This window comes from Stegodyphus dumicola, chromosome 4 (assembly GCF_044657685.1).
Source record: "Stegodyphus dumicola isolate Sdum_Otavi_A_Nest chromosome 4, ASM4465768v1".
Taxonomy (NCBI): Eukaryota; Metazoa; Arthropoda; class Arachnida; order Araneae; family Eresidae; genus Stegodyphus; species Stegodyphus dumicola.
Window position 1 is genome coordinate 3045782 of NC_140771.1, and position 25102 is coordinate 3070883.

The 25102-nt window shown below is 33.8% G+C and overlaps 1 protein-coding gene across 4 annotated transcripts in view; it reads right to left on the reverse strand.

The window, feature by feature from the left end:
- The window catches only part of LOC118201102 (single-stranded DNA-binding protein 3-like), a 231722-nt gene that overhangs the window by 92785 nt on the left and 113835 nt on the right, over window positions 1–25102 (reverse strand). For all 4 annotated transcript variants that reach the window (XM_085814470.1, XM_085814469.1, XM_085814471.1 and 1 more), the window contains exon 8: window positions 17482–17556. In XM_085814470.1, coding sequence (XP_085670596.1) covers window positions 17482–17556 — 75 coding nt within the window. The remainder of the gene's footprint in view (window positions 1–17481; window positions 17557–25102) is intronic.

Sequence of the window (25102 nt, forward strand, 5' to 3'; positions counted from 1 at the left end):
ATAGCTTACGGATTCAAATCGCTCCGGCAAACATACTGCAAATGCCCTTATTTTCGCGAAAATGAATATATCGGTGATTTCGCGAATTTTATACGAACAGAACCGAAAGTTGAAAAGTTTCAAAAGTGCCTAAGTAAAGTTGAGAAAGTTGAAAAATTCCAAAAGTACATCTTTTGCATAAAGCATTTTAAGAAACTTCCTTTTGCACGAAAAGTTCGTCCTTCCCCCCGTTCCCTTCTAAACGGCGAATTCAAGCGTTTGCTCAATGAGTTTATTGAGTGGTATTCTAACGAACTTCAATTTCTAGAGAAAAAAGAATCTGTGGACTTGAGAATAGTACGACTAAAACCGATTCACGCTTCTTGGCTTGTGCGCGTATTTAACGGTATTGAAGCCAAACATAAGATACTTTTGAATAGCTTCAAAGAAGCTGGTATAATTAGTATTCTAAGCCAATGAGCTGCCTTCTATTTTTATTGTTTTATATTCGAGAAATATAGTTGTATATTATTCAAAAAATAGTTATAAGAAAGAAAGTTGTCAAGAAAAACTTTTAACTGTGCAATAAAACATTAAATTTTGGGTAAGTGAAAAATTGCTGATTTTTTATTATTATTGAGGTGGAAAAAAAAGTACTTCGAGAGGCTTAAATTTTCGCGATTACGACGGGCTCGCGAAAATAAGGCCTTTACAGTAATTATGGCGATCAGAACAAACGTTCGGCATGAACATAACCTCAATATTTTGTTTGAAAAGTTCATGATCATCCTCACATAATTTGGTTAAAAGTCTTTCATAAAATGTTATTCGCTTGTCTATATCTGCATATAAATATAAAATTTCTCTCGGGGAAGCCTGCAACTCCTAGAGAAACACATCCCCAAGGTGGTGCCTCTTTCGAGTGGTAGATGGGAAATAAAATACCTGCCGCGGAAGGTTTCGGAACTAGCTTCTACTAAATTCCTCATCTCCGTTTATTTCAGTGGCATTTGCAAACACTACATCTTCGCTGAAAGCAATCACATCCATGACCGCTTTAAACAATGTCTCCATCTTTCCATTTAACGAAATCTTCATTTATGATACCTGGTTTTGTGTTTACGGTTCAAAAACATCTTGTCAATGAATAAGAAAGAATTTAACCTGTAGTTGCTTGCTAAGTTCTTTTTATAATAATTTAAAAGGCAAAACGCAAAAGCAAGAATCAATTTTTTTCATATATAACATCTTTATTATTTTTTGTAGCGCTCACTAACTCCTTACTGATTTCAGGCATGATAACCTTAGAAACTAAACTGAAACTAAAGGTGAAGTGAAAGTAGTAGTTATTATCTAGTAGAAGTAGTTGTAGTTATTATGACCAATAATAATTGTTGCCTACAAACCTTTATCGAAGCTCTCTAATCCATGGATGTGCAAAATCTGCCACCGCATCCCGTTTTCTGCGGCTCGCGAAGCAAATATAATTGAATCCTTAATGCCTATATTTGAATAATACACACTCGTAGTTGTAATGAATAAGTATGTAAAAATTCTTATTTTTACAGATTATTTGTCAAGATTATTATAGATTATTATTTACGATTATTTGTTCGCAATGCAAAAAGAAAAACACATTGGTTTGATGTGTTTAGAAACTGTTTCGGCTGTGAAGGAATGCAGTTAGAAGGAATTAAAAATATCGCATTAACATTTGATGCATTTTCCATTGCTCCTAAGCTCTCAGCAAAGACACAACTGCTATCGCTCAACTGGCTATATTTTAACCATGGAGTTGACGCCAACTTCAATTGTACGGAAGAATTGTTTGCTTTCCCATCATTGAAGACACAAAACGGGTAAAAACATTTTCCAAAAAGTAAACAATGCTTTTGCTAGATTTCACCTAAAACGGGAACGTATTGACAAGTATTATCGATGAAGAAATATTATAAATGAAGCGTAATTTAATTTCTGAAGTGTAATAAATAAAACGTAATTTTACTTATAAATTTTACTATTTTCTTTTGCAGAAATATCTAGAATCACTTCTCAAATGATGGATCCAGAGCTAATAATCACATAAATAATAAAAAAGATAAAATAATAAAAAATAAATAAAAACTGCTCATCCCCCATTTAAACGTGTTCACTCACTGATTCAACTTGAATCAGTCATGCTGATGCTAAGTTCCGGCAATAAACCATGCAGATCCTAGTTGAAATATAGAGAAGTTAATGAAAAATTAAAAATTTTAAAAGAAATTACTAAGCAACGAAATTTTATTTGAAAATTATATAAATGTTCTGAGCTACAATATTCATTTAGAACCCTAAGTACTGAAATGTTAAATAAAGTTTCCCACCCTTTTAAAGTTTCATGTTAAAACGTTATCATTACAATACACGCATTTTTCAAACTTTATTAGATTTTGTGTAATGTATTAGGTGAAAAACGCTTTTTTTAGCATAAATATTCTAATACTTTGAACAAAACAACTTTAATCTTAATTTAAACATTTGTTTATTTACGCAGTATAGACAATTTAGATTATAAGCAATTAAAAAAAAGCTTGTTAGCTCCATAATATAATAAATAGTTTAATAAATATCACCATTAGTTTCACAAATTAAACTGACACATACATAAAGGAACGCTTAGTTTCATAATAATAAGACATTATTTATCACTAGCATCATTTCTGTTTTTAATGATACACGGGATTAGTGAAGCGAAACATTTTGGGAATGGGTATTTTAAATGTTTACTCAGGTGAAAAAATGAACCATTTGATAAGTAAAATATACATCTTTTTAACATCGCAATTTAGGTATTCGTTAAAAAAAAAAAAAAAAAAAAAAAAAAACTTTTTTTTTACAAGACGAATACTGTGATTTTGTTAAATAAAGAAGAACTAGGGCGCTAAAAATTTCTTTTCATCAATTTCTAGAGCAATAATATCTTAAAAACCCTTTAAAAAAATTTACATTGCAAAGTAATTTCTCAACGAAAAGACTCGCTGCTCGGAATTTTCTATACAAATTACGCAAACATAAGACAATTTCCGGCAAAAAGCCTTTTAGGAAGACAACCCTTCTACTACGCTAGGGATGGCTTACCTTTTTCGATTAGTGTGCCTGCTAAATTACGGTTTATTATTTCTAGTCCAGTGTGCACTTATTATATTTCTTTTTAAAAATCCTCCTTACACCCGTGCTTCGATTTCAAACTATCGAATTATATTCGCTATTACCAACATAAATTAGATTTCGGTTTTACAACAAAGAGATCTTTTTAATTATAATAATATTAAATAAATCTTTAAATGAATTTTCAGGTATTAAAAATACTGATAAAATCTAGAAATCATTTTGAAGGAAAGAAATTTAAGTAATAAGAAATAATTTGGTGTACGCATATAATTAACAATAAATTTTTGCTTTCCCCTCCATCCTAATGCTTTAAGCTATTTCGAAACATTTCCATATACATGACAATTTTAACTCCGACATAACATGTGAACATTATATATATATATATATATATATATATATATATATATATACAGGTATATATGTATATATATATATATATATATATATATATATATATATATATACAGGTATATATGTTGCGGCCAAAGCCCGAAGTCGGGCAGTTCCGATCAATGTCCGATCTTTTCTTCATTTCGGAGTTTGGTAAGCCAGTTCGCGAAATGGCATGGAGCGATCGGCTAAAGTCAGAAGAAAAAGGTCATGAGCAAATTTTGGGTGTTTGTATACCGTAATGCTAATGATAATCACATTATAGCTGCCACAGAGGAGTTTTCCGACAAATCCGCCCCTCTTAGGCGCCTAGGATCGTCCTAAAGAAATGTATTAATCCAACGAAGTTTAGAAACAGCATTAGCCTGCATGCGATTCACAGAATGAATAAACTCTTCTGCATGACAGTTTGTGTGTTCATTCAATTATGGCGAAACTCGAGACGATTATCTGATAAGGGGATGAAGCCGTCTTGTGGAGGACTATAGGCAACTGGCTTGTAATTCATGTTATACATCCGAAGAAAGTCGGCCTGCCAATTCACTGGATTTTGAATTATCAGTGTTCAGCAGCCTTACTCGTTTGGCTACAAGGAAGCCAGTCTGTATCGGGAAAACTAGTAATTTATAATTAAACCCAGGTTCTGCCAATTACAAAAATAAAAATTACATACGTTTATTTAAAATCTTTTTCCAAAATATTTTATTCATACCTATGATCTCATAGAATCAATGTATTAAAATTAAATTTCTGTGAAATAGGCACAAATTAGCAGTTAAATTGGTAACCTTAAAAAGCGATAGTTAAATTCGAATTCTAAAAAATAATTTTCTGAGTTTTTAACTATTTTATGAATCGATATCAACTATCTTTTATTTATAATTAGATAAGATTCAACATTTTCGATTACACGAATTGAAAATAGTTTTAACCACTTGCGCTACGACTACACTTCCACGGTTGCGGTGCCATGCGCTACAATATAACAAGCGGTAAAGTGTCTCATTTACGCCACTCCGCGTCTGCGAGTGCAATCCAGAGCCGTAACTCGAGAAATAAACTATCTCGTTGTTAGGCGACGTGTGCACCACGTTATTTTTATTTTTGCGCGCGGTTTGAGACAAAAGCATCTCGACGTGCGTAATACGTCTTTTTAGCGCAAGTGGTTTATTCTGATAACAACTGGTCGAATAGCATCCAAAAATTGCATTATGCAAAAAAGTCAAGGTTCGCATTTGTCGTTGCCACAATTATTGAAATTTCACATAATAATTAACAAATGTATTAGAAAAATGATGCATAACGGCAATAATTAAGAAAACTGCAACAAAATACTACATTTAAAATACTGGATATAAATATTCTACAAGAGGAAAAATATCCATTTTCTGCAGCCTAACGTGCTGGACATAAAAATTCACCCGACTGTCATACTCGTAACCTTATTTTCTATTGCTAAAATGTGCCACATAGTTGCGCAAAATGAAAGGGGAGTGCACCTTTATCCCCTTTTCTCCATTTCACACGTGAACGATCCAACGAACCCAAAGATTCTTCGCGAATTTTGTACAATCTGTCACAGAGTCCACGCAATTTATATCCGTTCGCGGGCTGCCGTTGTCACGGCAGAGCCATTAATACCACTCCAGTGGCAACGGCAAATGAGAGACGAACGGAATGACAGTTGATGTATTTTTACCGGCACCGAGAGCAGAGGATAGGTTTAGAATCATAATGAAAAATAGGCTATATTTTCTTAGTGGGAGTAAAAATTTATGACCTAAAGAATATGGCTTTTAACCACAACATTATGACGTTTTATCAAAGCTTAAGTAATACTCCTACAACTTAGGAAATGTACTGTAGTATTTTGCACCAAATAACCAGGCATCCTAACATTTACCCTAAATTTAGAAGGAATGAAAAACATTTAAAGCCTCCTTAACTCCTTGTTAATTTATAGACCTAGTCTTTGAGATTATAAGATTAAAACAATGAGTTTTAGTCCAGGAACTATAAATAAGTACAGATACATCTAAATCAACCAGACCCAACTGCTCTTTTTACCCTCCCCCTCTTTCTGACGAAGAGCATACGTTTGCTACAGCATACATACCAAATAATATAACATAAAAAATAAATCTTACTATATTGCAAGTGCTTATTTAAAAATTAATATGCTTTTTGAGAGTGAGGCGAACTTCTTACTATTTTTTACTAATCAAGTTTATAATTGCAATACGTTACTTTTAATCCATCATCAAGTTTGGAATTACCAAGGTGTTTTCTATACCAGGTCTTCACATATTTCATTTTAGAATAGGAGATTTTGCAAATATATGCAGATGCAAAATGTCTTGGTACATGAACAGCACCAGAACCCTTTTTTTGCAGTATAGAATGTTTCAGGCATTAACTTCCAAAATTCAGCAAACTGCTCAATGGACTGCATGAGGCCCATGGACCGTGCGTTGACCATGAGAGATTTAAAAGATCCAAAATGAATTTAAATTTATGGGTTACAACTGAAAAAACTTATAACTAAGATACCCAACTTTCTATTATTAAATAATGAAGACAATATACATAATACTGTTGAGTGCGTACAGGTTGGTAAGACTGAATGCACACAGAACCGATGATAGCTTGAAAAAATTTATTCTACTGAAAGAAACACTTTACAGTTCTAGAACTTTTCAGAAAAATACTCGTACAGCTCTTCTCAGTATCACAGAGCATAATCAGTACATGCACTTCAAATTACTAAGAACGTTAAACGCAAAGCATATCAAAAGAGCGAAGCTCACACGGATGTATCTCAATACTCTATACTGAATACTCTGAACTGAGAAACTGAAAAACGATGCTCTCTCTTCAATACAGTTTCCCGCGGCCATCGAGAAATCTTTCTTCTCTTTCTCGAAATTACTGAAAAGCATATACAATTAAAGTTACGTACAAGGGCTGGATATGGTTCCAATCACATACAGGGATCAATCAGAATTGTAAAAAGACCGGAGCAAACAATCGCCTAGTTTGGCAACTTTTCTCACCAAATTTGGCAGCCAAAATCATTGTCAGCTTGGCGATATCTCAAAAATTTACCAAGACAGCCACAGAAATTCCATTGTGAAAATAAAATTATGTATTTACCATTTATGGTTGACAATGTATCTGCATTTTCTCACACTTTTATATTACTACATGAAGATGATACACATTCCTTCCCCAATACAATACATTGCTTATTAGGCTAAATAAAAAAGGAGGAATTTGAAAAATGCAGCTCGAACTGCACTGCATGATTCTAAAAAATCATCTTCGAGGAAGATGCCTCAAACTACAGTCATAGTTAGTTGCACTGTGCAAAAACCTGTTCATATGACAATCAACACATTCACTGAGCATAATGCTATAGCACAAATATGGCACAGTGAAGAAGTAATTCTAAGATGAAAGCAATAATGCATTTTACAACAACTACTAATGGAAAAAAAAAATACCGGTTTAAGAATTTCAACTAATTGCAGTTCTGAGTACCCTGCTTACATACCGTATTTATGTGAATCTAATGCGCATCCCCATTTTCAAATTGTTTTTTAAATAATAAAAAAAATGTTTATCGGCAAATGTAATGAGCATCAATGATATGAGGAATTTATTGAATCTTATTTTATACAACAATGGATTTGTATATAAACTATCAATTAATGGTATGACAATTTTATTTAAATTTAGATACCATATTTTATACAACAATGGATTTATACATAAAGTAGCAGAACATAGAATTAACCTATTAGTGGGCTATTGTCATGTGAAACAATCATTGTTAATTAGCACTACCGTATATACGGTACCTATCGTAAAATATGAATATGAAATAAATCGTAACATTTCTATCTAGCTAACAGTTTCTACAATCAGTGATTAATAGTAAATGTCTTTATTCACTAATGTTTTCATCACTGGAATCCTCGCAGCTCTCTTCATCAGAAGCAGATTCATTTCTTCTTTCCTCGTCCTCGTCATCCTCGGTGTTCCAGAGCACGTCATCGTCACTGCCATTCAATGAATTTGAAATGCAGCATTTCTTGAAAGATTTCACAATCATTGGTGCTTCGATGCTTTTCCAGGCAGCAGAAACCCAGTGTGCAACAATGTGCGGGGCAGCACGCTTAATTTTTCCTGTCGGGGTCAATACACAGTTTGGCTCACAAAACCATTTTTCGTACTCCGCCTGAACGTACCCCTTAAAAAGGTTTATTTATACTAACGTCCGGGGGTTGTAACACAGACGTCATCCCTCCAGGAATGATAACAAGATCACTGCCTAGGCTGTGCATCTTCTTTTTTACGTCGTCGGTGAGATGACCACGAAATGCGTCTAGACAAAGCATTGATGGTGGATTAGAGAGCCCACCGGGACGGCGTTTCCATACATTTCGGAGCCAATCAAGCATTAATGATTCCGTCATCCACCCCTTCTCTTGGTTTCCAATCAGGACATCATCTGGGAACAGCTTTTCATTCTTAGGGGTTTTAGGGCATGTCTTCCGTTTGAAGATTAAGAAAGGGGGAAGTTTGCACCCGTCTGCTGTTATTGCCAGCATCACTGTTACGCGTTGTTTTTCACATCCCGAAGTTTTGATGATAACTTCCTTAGTCCCTTCTCCGTAATGGTGTAGTTACGAGGCATATCAAACCAAATTGCCGTCTCGTCAGCGTTGCCAATTTGCCCCACTGAAAAATTCTTTTCCTTCCAAAGTGTGATGACATACCGCTGAAATGTTAATAGTTTTCCCTCAAAATCTGCAGGAAGCTTTTGCCATATTGTTGTATGGCGTCTTAGAGATAAACCCATCCGCTTCATAAACCGATCCACCCATCCACGGCTAGCCTTAAACTCTTGTTTCAGTATTCCAAGAACTTCAGCCTCCTCTTTTGCTTTATTTCTTATGGTGTCACTAGTCACAGGTTGTCCATTCTTCCTCCTTTCACGTACAAATTCCAAAACTTTTTCTTCAATTTTAGGGTGTCTTCCTTTGCGAGGGCCAGTGAATTTCTTTCTACTAGCTTTAGTTGCAAACAGTGCCAATTTCTGTTGCCGCCACAAGCGAACATTGCTCTCAGCTACGTTGAACTCTCTCCCTGCCTTTCTATTGCCATTTTTTTTCAGCATAAAGAATTACTTTACGTTTGAAAGTCATATGACATTCTTCTCTGTTTGCCCTCCATTTTGTGACTACGTACTCTGCAGTTTGTATCCTCTATGCAATAATGTGTCAACGATAAATGTAGTCGAGAAAGTTGGTTGACGTCATCGGCAAACTTTGCACTCGAATCTAATGCGCACCCCAATTTTGAATACTACATTTGGCCAAAAACGATGCGCATTAGATTTGCATAAATACGGTATTAGCCCAAAGGGACAATTTGCCCAGAAGGGCTATTAATTTTGTTTTGGCATTTTGCGTTGATTTACTATAAATGGCGAATCACTTTTTAAATTGTTGCCACCTAATAAAGCCCTGTATTATATTGAAAGAAATTAAATAATGAAGAATCTGCATAAATGTATGTATGTTTCTCACATTGTGATAAAACAATGGTACCTAGAGCCATCAAACTTTGAATAACATATGTTTCCACCCGAATATGGGCAAAAATTTAAGGAACAGCAGAATACTTCAAAATGCGAAATATTGTCTGCCTTTGGCGATCAAAACCTTCGGATTCAATAACTTTACCTAGAATCACTTGCATATTTTCTGAAGTTTTAAAGGATAGAAGACCTTCCTTGCCAGTGGTGTCGACAGAGATATATACACTAGAGCAAAACTGACTACCGACCACAATGAAAAAGATACATAAGAGATAACATTACGAAGGGAAGAGACTGTCATTATTCTTTTGCATGCATGCCACGGCAAATAAGGATTTTTTTATCCACCTCCTATGTTAAAATAGCAAGATTTCCCACGCTTTATCAGATAAGAAGGGAAGACGTGAGCATATTTGAGCTTAGCCCATAAAAAGTTCATTTAAGATTTAAAACTGTAGATGCGTTGAAAATAGCGGCTGTTACTTATCAATATCGTTCTCATATACAACACCACTGCTGAATCCTTTTTTTGGGGGGGCTTAATGGGGGAGGAACCAACGCAAAGGAATGAAATATAAAATATACCACTTAAATTTCTAGGGATAGCATATAATGATGATTTAAAAGCAAATTGGAAAAACGAAATTTTTCAGTGCCAACTCATAAAAATTGTCAACGATCTGAAATTCTCTTTTATTGAAAAAAATAAAAATAACAGCAGAATGTCTGGTCTTCGGTCGCAACTTCACAAATGGTAATTTCTTGCCGTCCCTTCGAAGATGCAGAAAATCCTATTTGAGCCCCACTTATATTTTTTTTCGACTGAGCACTGGTGCATAGTACTACAGCTTCAAGTGCACATGTTTAGCAGTAAACATCAATGCTTTTATTTTAAAAAAAAATTTAAAAAACCGATCGTCCAAGTGCTATCATGAATAACAAACTTACAATTAATGATAATCTTTTAAGTAATTCTCTTCATTCTCTTATCATTCATATCGCATAAACTAATTCTCCACATTATAAATTTTTTTATAAAGGAGCATTATAGTAAAATATAAAACTGTCTCAAATACATAGGTTTTACTACCTTTTGTCTACCCCCCTTGATGCTGGTTGCCTCATCGCCAGCGGCGCAGGATCGAATCCCAGAAAATGCACAGATGCTTGTAAGTGTACAGTGTCTGTATGGTATGGAGGTACCCAAAATGCTGATGAGCTGAAAGTCCATTCGAGTGGACAGCTGTCAGGAGACTCTTGGATCTGTCCACTGGTGTGTCCTCCATCAATTGCATAATTAGTGCTGTAGGGCTATACCTATACAACTTAATAATGAAATTCTGGTGCCCCACCCACTTCTGCTTGTACCTGTACCTCACTTCCAACTGACCCCCCCCCAAAAAAAAGCATTCAAAAAGATATTTGATACAGACAAATGAATTCAGAAATGCAATTCATGTACTGCTTAGCATAATATATTATTTCAAAGGATGGTATAAAAAACAATAATTCATTTTTTATAACACTCATACCACTCTAGCAGTTTACAAGCAACAGTAGCATTACTTCTCTTAAGCATTGAGGCTCTTCTGGCGATACAGTTTAAGAGCAAAAAAGCTGCGACAGAGTTGTAGCTAGGGTTTTCAGCGCCCAGGGGCAACTGAAGATTTCGGGCCCTCTACTGCTTGCCAAGAAGGGAAAACATTGAATTCTAAAATGTCGTAACATCAATTTGGCGCCCCTTGGATTCTGCACCCGGGAACAGATGTCCCCCCTTGCCCCCCTCTAGCTACACCCCTGAGCTGCGATTAAACGTTATTATTGAGAACATGGGGAATCCAGAAGCAAAACTGAAAGTAAATTTAAACAGAAGATGTACTGATATGGATACAAAGATCAGTCAAATTTTTCGCGACTACTGACAGCCGAGATTTTCTAATTATGGCCATCAAATCGAGATGTGAACTTTCCTTCTGCCAAAGTTATGCACGTAAGATTCTGGAATGATATGTCTTTTTTCCCTTTCTAGTTACATCAATCCTAAAACAAGCCTGCAGAGAGAATATCAGGTGTGTTGTAACTGCTAGGTTAGATTAATTGAACATGGTAAAGCACATGATGGCCACCCTAACAGCAAACATGACTTTTCTTAGAAAAAGTCATGTTTGGAGGACGTGGAGGGTCTTTTTTAGGAAAACGAACTCATATACATGTAACGCTTGCAGAAAACTATGAAAACCAGCCCCTTAACTCAGCTAAAACCCAAATCAAAGTACCACTATCAGCGGTCTTAACAACTCAGCCATTAATACTTTTTAATGCATTTTTGCCATACTTACTGAAGTTCTAATGAATATTTTCATTAAATAAATAATAAAAATACGCACATTTCATAAAGATGAGGACAACAAAATCTGACTGCAAAGCATGGAAGTCGAAAATCTGTAAGGCCATTCGCACACTTTATTCAAAGGGGCGGGAGTCTCAAGATTTTTTTTTAACATTAAAGGTATAAATATTCTACTTGGTAGAAAAGAAAATAATACAACTCTTTTTACAGGAAAATAATAGCTTCAATCTATATATATAAAGCCAGAGTTAAAATAAACGCGACATGAGTAATAAAAATTCCTACTCATACCGGAGGTTAGTGTCATAATGAAGAAGTGCTAGTGCTCCTTAACACTCCAGCTAAAATCTATATTCCTCTTAAAAATTGAGAAGTACCACAGCCAGACACAACTAAATTCCAGCCCTGGATAGAGAATATTATGTTTTTTGAATACGATTACAGAATGCATACTCGAAATGCTTTCATATCATCACACCACATTTCATCTATAAAGAAGAAAATAGTAAAACAGCTCTGGCTTATAAAAATTCAAGGCTTATTACATGTTTAGTGCTGCCATCTACTAGTGAAAAATTCAAACTAGATGCCCTGTTGACATATAAAATAACACTAAATGGAGATAAACATTTTAGTGTAGTAAAAAAATTAATTTGCTATTTACAAAATTTGATGAACATTCAGTTTATCGGTGTCGTTACTTATAGCGTAAATTTAAGTTTTACAAACACTTCATTGCACAGGTTATATAATATGCTTAATCCACAAGATAGCAAAAACTGTATTCATAATGAATTACTAAACAACAGTGCAATATACAGTTTTTGAATATGCTTATTGATTAGGTCACAGGCCCATTTATTCGTTCAAGTTTAAAGAGGCTAATAATTTTGTGAAGTTTTGATCAGACAATTCGGAAATGAAGTTACATAATTAAAAACCATAGCAATATATTAATTTAATGAAATATTACACAATTATTTTTCATTTCTTAGTAAAAAATTAGTAATTTTCTTAGTAAAAGTAAATGAAGTAAAATTTCAGGCCGATTGGCAATTAATTTCCGTTTGGGATCAGTCATACTTTTTACATATATCATTACGTAAAATGTAGAGGGGAGGATATGCTTTTCAACTATACACTGAATTTATAAACTGAATATCTTACTTTCTAAAAGGAATTTCCTTGGTGCAAAAGGTTTTAATAAATGCAAATTTCCCATAAGTAATATTAGAAGCGTATACAGTTACAACGTACTCCCGATTACCTATGTTAATTAGAAACCAGAATCTATCGGATATCTTTATCTATATATATTAAGATTTTCATTCAATAATGATCAAAAATCTGTACTGCATATCTGTGTACCATAATATAATAATTTGAAAATATATATTTATCAAGAATTCGCAATTCACAGTAGTAATACAATTTTTTTTTTTTTTTTTTTTTTTAAACTTTATTTACGGCTCACAAGAAAAGAAGTTTAAGAATCGGATATGGCTACATCAGCTATCGGTAGGTCATCATTGTGCTACCTATAGCATATGAAATTTAAACATTTCTCTTGACATGTTAAACACTCCCCTCCCTGTGATAGAAAGCAGTCCTTTTCTTTTATCTGCCCCCATTCATTAGAACCATGAACTGATTTAAAAAAAAAAAAAAAAGATATTGAAAGCAAAGGAAGATAGAGCAATTTTAAAAATAATGCAAAAAGCTTCTCTTTGAGTGAGGAATAACATAATATATATATATATATATATATATATATAAAGAAAGAAAGAAAAGAAAGAAACAGTAAGACAGTTCTTTACTTTTAATCGTTAAGCACACCTTTTGGATGGAAAAAACAATACAGTCAAAAGTCTTTAATCCGGACTCGTCTGGACTTCAGTGATTCCGGAATATAGATCATCAGTTTAAATCTGGTAAGATGGCATGCAGAAATTATAAAATTAAAAATATGAAACCGTAATTTATGAAATAAAGAGCAATTATGATCTAAAGGCTATCAAAATTTACCAAAAAAAAAGAAAAAAAAAAACTTAATATTTATTTGTTTACTTTATTAAACAGTTCTTTCAACGTGTGCATGCGTAAAGCATACATTACTCATAGTCGAAATTAGAAAATTGTAACCAGAAAACTATTTGATGTGTATTCGTGATATTTATAATAACGAGGAATTTGATTTAAATCATATCAAAAACGGAGTACATCGAGATGAAATACTACATTTAGTAAGGAATTATAAGCCGAATAAAATAAAAACATCTGCCCTGAAGATAAGGATAGTGCTGACAGATCAACTTCTAGTTCATTGCACGACGTGCCGTCCCTCCTCCCACAGAGCAGCGTGAAATTGATAAACATATTTCAAAATTCTTACAGAATCAAAGGATGCCTTTATCGATTTTTTGAAGCAATTCCACTTTTTGTTTGATGGACCTCAAAACATGCTTTCGTTTTGTAGATCCTTTGGTAGCTCCAGAATCGGAAATTCTTTTTTGACATAATCGAAAGTTCAAGCTTACTTTTATAGAATTGCTCTAACAGTCTGCAAAAAATAATAAGCCAGATCCAATTAGAAGATTAAGGAACAACGCAATCTGCAACATTAACTGAAATAGATAATTAGATAATTTTAGCTTAGCTTATACCATGCGTTATACATTAAATGCACATGCGTAAACGTATTATGCGCATGCTTTAAAGGATTATGTATTGACGCATGTGCAGAAAGTTTGTAGCTTTGAGGTCCGGATTATAGATCATTCCGGATCATGGACGTCCGGATTAAAGACTTTTGACTGTATATGTGTGGAAGCTCAGGGTGAGGATGTTAAAGCACAAAAATTATTTTGAAAGAAACTATCAACTTACCAAGATCTACAAAAAATAATAATTTAGTTCTTCCCACATGACTAACGTAAGAATTCTGATATAAAAATCAAATAATTTATTAATGCACTAGGTAAGAACACTACTATAGAATACGATTCCCTCCCCTACAAGCAAAAATGCAACTACAGGTATTGGCATTGCCATTACGTAAGATATAAGGAATATTACTGCAGCAGCAATTGACTGAACTGCTTTTTTTCCTGAAAAATCACTACTTGCTCTAAAAATAGAAAGCTAAGCATATATGTCAGAAACTTTCATCACTTAACTTTATTGCTTTCATTATTAACTTACAGCTCTGTTTGAAATACGATAATAATCATGTAATTAAAAAAATTAAATTACTGGCTGTTGAAAAATCATATCGCAGCACATTATCTGTTTTATACTGTATTTAAAAATTTAACAACTGTTTCTTGTAACGGCATTTAACAGGCTAAACAGCCACAATTTAAGCATGCCTGATCTATGATATTACCAATGCTGTTGCAAGGTATTTATATTTTCTTTTACATAAACATATTTCAAACACATAATTAAGTGGCATACATATTTTCTTCTTTAACATTATCTTCCTGTAAAACAGCAGAAAACAAAATACCTTTGTTCACATGAAACATTCCCTTGGTATACAGCTTGCACCTTTTTTTGACTCGTTTTCGGCACTGATGAAAAATATACAGAAAGTGTTTTCCGTGTGTTGAATTTTCTGCTTTTCTAACTAAAGACATGTGGTAGCCAAGTCTTCAGCCTGGCCCTTCAACAACAGCAGTGAACGAAAATAACGAAATCGAAATATACCAAGCACGTATTCTTTACCTTTGTGGCATATTCGCTGGAATTTTATCCATCAGTTTTAAAAAAAGTCGGCCTACAAGTGGACTAGTAGATGAGACCACTGAAAGCTCCTAGTTCGAACTGGGTATGAATCCCTGCAAATTACATATACTTTCTCAACTGAAGTATACCTAACAAATTTTTTCCATAGAAATTTGATGAAACAATTTTGCCGGGTGCGCTATGTATTAATGAAGTAACCTCCTCGTTCGGCAAGGGTATACTGTAATGCAATTTGTACCCTTCACAGAGATGTCAGAAGATATGACCGATACTGTGAAAGGTGGACAGACACATCGCATCAAAAAGTGTAAGAACGTCACCGGTATGTAAATAATATAGCGTAACTCAGTGATGGCGAACCTATGGCACGCGTGCCACACTCAGCTCGCACAGCATCATGTGCCGGCATGCAACTAAAATATTATTTCTTTAATCAATAATTACAATCAAATGATATTATATAATTTAAATTAGTCTGTTCTTGAACGTTTCACATACTTACTTATCGCATAATGCCACTGGCATATGGCCCATGCCTAGCCTTTAAAGGTGCATTCAGAAGTGGGCGTAAAGCGCATAGAGGCATAGTCATAACTGTAACCACCATTATTTAATTCTAAAAATCGCTGGTGCTATAAAAGCGCTATGACACATTCCTCTGTTTCAGGCAATCACCCTGTTTTGAACAGTTTTTTAAAGAATTTATCACTGAAAGCAAGAAGCACGATTCCCCCACCTTCCGTAAAATTTTGCGGATCATTCATGTTTCAGTTAATCAGCGGTCTGAATCAAAAACTTCATTTTTGTGGTTATTAAAGAGTACTCGTTTTCCTTTACATTGTTACCATAGAAGTTGCACAGTGGTAAGCTGCTCCCCCCCTCCACGTGTCAAGGCACAAAAACTGCATTAAAGAATTCTCCTTCCCAAATATTTTCATGCGAGATAAGCCTCCACAAGGTGTTAATTGCATCTACATTTGTTGCCCCTGGGTATTTGCAATCATGTATACTGTGCAAAAAGAAAGGACAGTTTTATACCTTCTGTTCTACTGGGCCGATTGACGAGATTCAAATTGCATTTTTCATATCTCAAAAGTGCGATTTAGGATATATATTAGATTTATATATAGCATTGTCGTAACATAGATATTTTGACACAAAATTGAAGTTTTTCTGAAATAACATACCAATTTTTTTTCCATATTTCAATTCTACGATTTAAATTTTGTAATTTTTGGTGAGAAATTTATGGACAAATTAAAAAATTTATCTTCGCGAATTCTTTTCAGTTTGCACCAAGAATAATTCCCTTGGTGAACTTCCCAAGAGAAGGCATCGTTCATACTTTCAAATAATTTTAACAAAGTGCGTACACTACATTTTCATTATTATCGTTTATAATAAATACGCCAAATTTCAAAACGCGCCAAAACATAAATTCACTAAGGAAGTTGTGAATAAAAATCTGTAATTTTTTGCAGGTATGCTTAGTAATACATCTACTTTGGAGTGATAATTAAAAAATTTTTTTTGAAAAGTTTATAAACCGAAATTTTGAAGTATGAAAGGAAAAATTAAGTAAGCTTTAACAAAAAAAAAAAAAAAAAAAAAAAAAAAAAAGAAGAAGAAGAGAGAGAGAGAGAGATTAATAAATATATATCAAATTCAATTAACATTGAGGCGCTAAACTTTTGAGAGCTGATTTTTTAAAAACTACTTGTGCAACTTTTACAAAACTAAGCAGTTTGGCTAATTTGAGAAATCGTAGAACCGAAATATGGGGGGGGGGGGACTGGTATGCCATTTCAGAAAAAGTTCAATTTTGTGTCAAATTACCTATGTTAAAATAATGCTATATATAAATCTAATATATATCCTAAGTCGCATTTTCGAGACATAAGAAATGCAAGTTGAATTTCATCTATTGGCCCAGTAAAACAGGGGGATAGAGAAGTGTCCTTTTTTTTTTAGAAGGGGCAGAATACCATCTTAACCCATATACCATACAAATCCACCAAACAACATAATAATCAAATTTATCCTTAAGATACAATTAAAAACACATGTCTAAAATATAGATATACATGTTACTCAGCAGTTCGTTTACATAACGACCATTCTTTCTCCAAAATAGGGCATTCGCCTTTAGTACGTAACACGAATTTTTTTAACATTATTTTTGCACATTAAATTCAAAACTGTACAAATCAATGCAGAACATTTACCAACTTAAATAAGCAAAATAAAAACTTACATTGAACTCCACCTGTTGGGGCATTCGTACACTCGGACCTCGGGGACCTCCTGGATACCGGGGGCCCATGAAGCTCTAAAACAAAACAAATTTGTTAGAATATATTTGAACAAAATTAACACATTACAGTTTCATTCTCAATGATTATTAGCATTCTAAAGATTTCCAATAAGCTAATTTCTTGTAAGCAAATCATGGATGTTATTTTATTATGAATGCTTCGATTATTTAGTTACTTTTCTCATATAAATGCCTTTAATTTTGATAAAAGGCAATGCAATCTTATGCTTTATCTTCATCAATAAATTTTATCTGAGTCACACAGATGTTGGACACTGCACGAATAACTCGATGAGCATTATGTCTCTCATGGTTGATTGATTAAATCTAGATTCAAGATAATTTCAGCAACAATAAAAGCGAATAAAGTTACTATGATATTCAATCATTTGTTAAATAAAGGATCCACGGAATTATGGGGCATGGTAGCCTTTATTCTTAATCCTCATCCATGTACGGCAGTTGGGTGACTAACAGTTTTTCTTTTTTTTATTATGCTTATTCTAGAAATAACTCCAAGAATTTAGATTATAATCACAATAAGTTTACCCGTAAAGCTCAGAAAATAACTAATTATTCAGGAAGGGTTATAATTTTTTTCTGCTTATCCCCATGATGTATAATAAGTTTTATACCGAAAAAAGAACACTGAGGGTTAAGTCCAAACAAATAAGCATTGAAAATAGAGAAGTTAAGGTATTAACCCCCTAGAATTAATATTCCAGAACAAGTAAAATATATCCTTCTAAAGACAAAAATAAAATAAACAGAATATCATAAAAAATTCTATAGTTTCGTTTAGGAACGTTTTGTAAAATGTTTTGAACAGATGGAATATTTTATGAACCAGACTGCTGTTTTTATTTAGCAAGTAGTACTACTACATACTTCTACTAGCATTCCTGTCATACAAGCAGCACAGCTCAATGAACAATTCATAAGGAGGATAAGCCACCAGAAAACTGAGTGAAAAGTAGAAAGGTACCTGCTTCCAGTTGGCACTCAAATACTGGAGCAGTTTTCCAAATTTTAATTGTTTTAAAGCAACTCACAAGGGGGGGGGGAATTCAAACAGCTCAATTTTAGAAATTTATTAAGTAATGATAGTGGCTTACAGAGTAGTGAAAATTTTTTTACAAATGGAAATGCATAAATACACCGGGAATATGAACATTGCGGGCGCAAAAAAAAGGGGGGACAGTTCTATATCTCCTGATCTACTGGGCCGATTGACAAAATTCAAAATGCGTATTTCATGTCTCGAAAGCGCGACTTAGGATATGTATTAGATTTATATACAGCATTGTTCTAACATAGGTATTTCGACACAAAATCGAACTTTTTCTGAAATAACATACCGATTTTGTTTTCCATATTTCGATTCTACGACTCAAATTATGCCTAGATATTAAATTTTGTAAAATTTAGTGCGAAATTTAGAGAGAAATTCAAAAATTTATCATGGCACAATTTTCTCAGTTTGCACTAAGAATAATTTAATTCACTTGGCGAACATCTTAATAATGTGGCAACCAACTTTCCTTTCCCTTCCATTATGCTGGAGCGGAAAAAAAAGCACCTCATTCCTACCTTTTTATACTGTTCATGAGCGGGGGAAAAATCGCATCGTTTCTACTTCCAAATAATTTTAGCAAAGTGTCTAAACAACATCTGATGTTTTATCGCTTTCAACAAATATGACAAATTTTAAAACGCGCCAATAAATAAATTCACGTATATCTTGGTAAATTTTCAATAACAAATGTAATTTTTTGCAGGTATGCTTAGAAATACGTCTACTTTAAGATGATGGTAAAAATTTTACAGATTATAATACAAAATTTTTTTTGAAAAATTTATAAAAATTATTTAAAAAATAAATCATAAGAAATGCATGAATTTTATTTGGAATGAATCTAAATTTTGAAATGTGAAAGGAAGAATCAAATAAGTTTAATTAAAAAAGAGAGATTAATAAATATATACCAAACTCAATTAACATTGAGGAGCTAAAATTTTGAGAGCTCATTTTTTAAAAACTACTCGTACGATTTTTACAAAACTTGGTAGTTTGGCGTAATGTGAGTCGTAGAACCGAAATATGGAAGGAAAACAAAAGGTAGGTTATTTCAGAGAAAGTCCGATTTTGTGTCAAAATACCTGTATTAAACAATGCTATATATAAATCTAATAAATATCCCAAAACACGCTTTCGAGACATGAAAAACGCAAGTTGAATTTCGTCAATCGCCCCAGTAGAATGGGAGATATAGAACTGTCCTCCCCCCCTTTTTTTTTGCGCAGTGTACCATAGTGCTGCTATATTTGTTAAGCAATTCAAGCGAGAACATATAATTCGCTAACAATTAGGGCAAAAGGTACCATCATCACAAAGAACTCCGAAATCTCATTTCACCCATTATTGGCGTAGCGGAGGAATGGGTGGCAGTAATTATAAGCTGTCTTACTCCATTACGAAATTATGAGGATTGCAGCATATGTAAGCATTAATGGGGGGGGGGGATAACGGGAATAAATAATGCCCAGGAATTTGTTAATAATAAGGAATAAGGAATTTGTAATAGCCTACTAGAATTTCCCACCTCGGAGATTAATGATGTATCTACGAGGGTGACTAAAAGTGGTGTCAGAACGGCCTCGGAGAGAAGGAAATTATTTAATTATCTAGAAAGCTAGTTTCCAAAATTACGACCGCCACATAGTTACTACTGTGAAAGGCTGGAGCATGACACCGACTGAAACCTATACTTTCGCATACAAGAAATATTAATCTTGCATGAGTGTTCACCATATAAAAGCCTTTTTAAGATACACACTAAAAGCTTACGTCTTTATTCAGAATTTTACTCACATACAATAACGAATATAGTACTTGACCGTAGAAAAAGAGTAAGGTGATATTTATGGGCCTAACGGAGATGGGTAACAGATGAAAAGACCATCGGTCCACGGAAAAGTGGTTTCATGGATCCTTTTTTATTTTTTAAAGGAAATTGGTTCGTATTTGACAGTTACACATGGAGAAATCCACAAGCAGTATTCAACGGATTTACTCATTCATCCGCTACCACTCTCTAGATTCAAATGAGAAAGCGCATCATAATCGTTCAAGGTAAAATAATCTATAATTTAACACTTTGCTCATAAATATGAGCTTCCTATGACATGTACTGTCATGACAATAAGCAGATGATAACCAAATGATCCAATTAATTTGCCAGTTTTACACAACACAGAATTCTAATAAGTGATTACTGCATTTTTTTAATATATCCAGCTACATATAAAAAAAAAAAATAATATAGAGAAAGTGTTTTAAAAAGAAACACCCCGAGCTTCATCTGAGAGGGAAAAGAAATACGTTTGACATGCTTGAGATAGTCCATGAATACATTTTGTGGAAGCAACTTGTATCGAAACAACTGTCAATTCCGTGCTACATGAGTTCTAACTACGCTATAGACCTACGCTTCTTAAACTTTCTTCAGTTGAAACCCCTATTTATTACTGAGATTTTTTTCGCGACCCCTGGACCCCAATAATATTATCAAAATTTTGTGGGACCCCATAAGCATTGCGCAAATCCAACATACGCGTGAGTGAAATCGTCAATTTTTTCGCTTGTTACTGTAATATACTATTGCAGTTTCAGGTCATTAACTTTTAATTTCTAATTTTAAGACATAGAACAATGTGAAAATTTTAAATAAGTAACAGACGAAATGAGAGCGTCACCTGCAAAGCAAGTAAAATGAACGTCTATATTATAAAAAGAATGCATCGAAACGTTTTCGTTTTTTCTTTGTCTGTATTGTCTTATCTTTATCTATTTTCAGATACATTGTGTAAAAATATTTAGTAATTGTAAAATTACTATAATAATTTAAAGAAATATCAAAACTGCTAAAATTTTTGGCGACCCCCTACTACGGGTCTCGCAACCCACAGTTTAAGAAACTCTGCTATAGACAATTCGCTGCCGAAGTCCTAGAAGTGCGGCTAGTAGAAGCGGCATACATCGTGTAACTTCGACGAATCCTCCAAAGAAAATCCAGAAAAGGTTAGGTTAACAGACTAAGTGGTCAGAGGCAATAACATACAGGCTTCTTGCGCACATCGATCAATTCCATCCCGAAATGTATGCTAAAAAAAGTCAGATAGTTACAAAAATTGTTTCGGAATTTTTCTAACTGCTCTTCACTCTTCCCCCCTCAAAAAAAAAAAATAATAATAATAATAATTACCCAATATAATAAAAATAAGTTGAAAATGAAATTTCATTCTTTTGTTGAATATGTCATAAAATATGATCCATTTTGGCTTTGACGAAAATCAAACTACAAATACATACATCCGAATGTATGCGGATGCATGTATGTATATCTCTCTCCAAATTTGCTGGAAAAGAATAATTTATTTTTTAAATGACAAAAGCTGATCTGTATAACGTACATTAATATTTTATGTTACGCGGGTAATAACTGAATTCATTTATGACATTAACATTAAGAAAGATAAAATGATTAGCAGAATTTTTGATTTCAAAAGGAACAGAAAATAAGGATTCCCCCCCCCTCCGACTCAGTTAAAACGTTCGGTTTTCAAAAACCATTTTCACGCTATCTTACACCCTGCCATCTATCTTAGCTTTCGCTCTGGAAAAAAATATATAAAGAAAAAGTTAATAAAAACAGATCACCGATATATTTATGCAGCTCACGAATACCCGAAATGTGAGCTATAAATCAGCAACTAAAATGCACGGAGTAAAAAAAAAAAGGAATAACCCTTCATTTTTCACAGGGAATACACGCGCGCATAACAAACATCACCAAAGTATAAAAATATATTTTCCCGCAGTTTCGCATTTCACTGGCAGAGCAAAAGGGATACACAATGTGTTCCTTGAATATTATTCGTCACTGCAGGCGCGAGCGCCATCTATGACCGCACGCCAGAAAACTCGTTCGCTTGATAGGAAGTTGACAGAATCGAGTTGGACTTCGATCACAACTGTTAGGAGAGAAAACTTTCGCGAGCAAATCCGTGCGCAGTATAATCTTATGAACTGTTTTCGGTGGAAAACAAAAGTAACATTTCTGATGATTCAATACTTATGAAGAGCCCGACTTTGGCTTTTTCAATTAGGCTTTTATTTGCATATGTTCGATTTCGTTCTAATTGCAGTTCCAAACTGTCAGAAGTTTGAAGAAATATAAAAACGGATGCCAGAATTCAACAGATGTTTCCATTCGGAAAAGAAAACAAAATATATTACTCTCATGCCATACAGTTTTCTATCAATATAGATTCCTGGAGACAGGAGTAATGAAGTGTGACAACAACAAGCACTAAGACCGAGGTGAAAAATATTAGATATATTTTCAGATAAGAATTTAACCACAGCAAAGGATAATAAGTGAATTCCTTCTTAATGAAGCGATAAGAGGAGAATTCTTGCAGTTAAGTATTTTTGGATCAAGACGAGAGATTTAAGAAAACAACTACAATCGGAGAGTTTTAAATAGAATCAAAACATGTATTCGTTAAAAGTTGCACTAAAAAACACTTGTAAATCGCACCGTCATAGGCACCAAGAAAAGTACAGCAACTCTTGCTTTTAGCACTACTTGGCATTGATGATATTTAATACGTTTTAACCGAGTAGGGATAATAGGCTGGATATTTTAATCAGAAAAACTGGCTACGGATGCGCGAATTATCAGGTATGAATAAATTTTTAATTACCTAATTATATGTTAAAAATTCTGCTGCACAATAATATCTGTATTCAATTCTGTAAATTCATATATTCCTACACAAGTGAGTCCCGTAATGAACTGTTAAACGGCATGTCATTTCTTACGAAAGGAATTATTTAAATAATCTAAATTTTAGGAATGAAAGATTTGTAAATGAATTAAGAGAGAATTATTTGGCAGCAACGCCCAAATAAATATTAAAAAATTAACATTCTTAAATCTAAATGATTAAAAAAAAATTTTCCCTTTTCATTTCAAATATATATATATATATTTTAGAAATCAAACTGGGTTTTAATATATTGACTAAGCTGGCATGGAATGTAATCGAAAAGCTTTAAAATATGATGTAGATTTTGACTACGTAGTGTATGTTTTAAAACTTACAGTACGATTTTCACCAGTGAAACAGATCTAAATCTCATAGTATTTTATAGCGTCAGAAACTTCTGCACCAACTTTGGACGAACGCCATTCAAATCAACAACTGCTACGCAAAGCAGCTGTTACTCCTAACACGCAGTTTAAAAAAAAAAAAAAAAAAAAAAGAGAGAGAGAGAGAGAACTAATTCTTCTCATTCTCGAAAACATAGATAAGGGAAAGTGTACAGTGCAAATACAGAATGCGAAAAGCATAAGGGTTGTGACAGTGTCAACAAAAACTCGCGCGTGACTCTCGGTAGCCAGCGCCCCCTTGTGTGCACCAAGTTCTATCGGATTATAATAGTGTTTCCGGACATTATGATGTATCCACAAGAGGTAAGGTTTTTTTTTTTTTTTTTTAAATTATTATTATTTATTTATGGCGAAGCCGCGCTATGTACAAATAGCTTGATGTAATTTCGAGTTAAGTTTTAACTTTCCTAGACTATAATTATCAAATGTTCGAACTTTAAATATCATTTTGAAGGCAAAATATAGAACACAAGCTTTTTATTAGGAAATACAAATACTCAACCATTTTTCACGCTCTGGATAAGCTGTATAAATATTTAATATATATATAGTCTTTTGCAGAAGAGAATGCTTTTAAGATGAATACAGGTTGTAGAGACATTAGGTATTTTTTGAGAGCAGGCAAGATGAAAAATAAGCAATCGCCTTCGCCGGGAATCGAACACGGACCTCTGGAGTATACCGGCCCAGCGTGCAGAACCATTACGCTAGGAAGGCGGAAGAAATACTTTATATACTCCCCCTTTTAAGGGCGACTGGGGGTTTTTAGGTGGCTCAATCGCCAAATTTTGGGTGCGAAGAGTCAACATCCACAACCTTTTCTTAGTTCGGGCACCACTGTAGAGACATTAGATATTTTTTGGAAGCAGGCAAGAGGAAAAATGAGCAATCGCCTTCGCCAGGAATCGAACCACGGACCTCTGGAGCACCGGTCCAGCGTGCAGAACCACTACACCACGAAGGCACGCTAGGAAGGCGGGAGAAATACTTTATAAGGTATTTCCCATCTAAACTAAAATTACATATTCAAGATTTAAATATTTAAATGCATAAAAAGTATACCAATTGATTTAACGTTATTAACTTCAAAAAATAATTCTTTCTCAGAGCAGAACTGATATAAATTTAGAATACAGTAATCAGAATTTACCATTGTTTTTCTTGATAAGAAAATTATAATAATATAAAAAATATATAATTTATAAAACGTGGTGAAAATCCATCTCATGAATGGAACGTCTTTTCTAACAATCAACCCGTCAAAATGCACTTCTTTCCCTTCGGTAGAAATAGGGAAGTAGTATGAGAGTGAGTCATGGGTA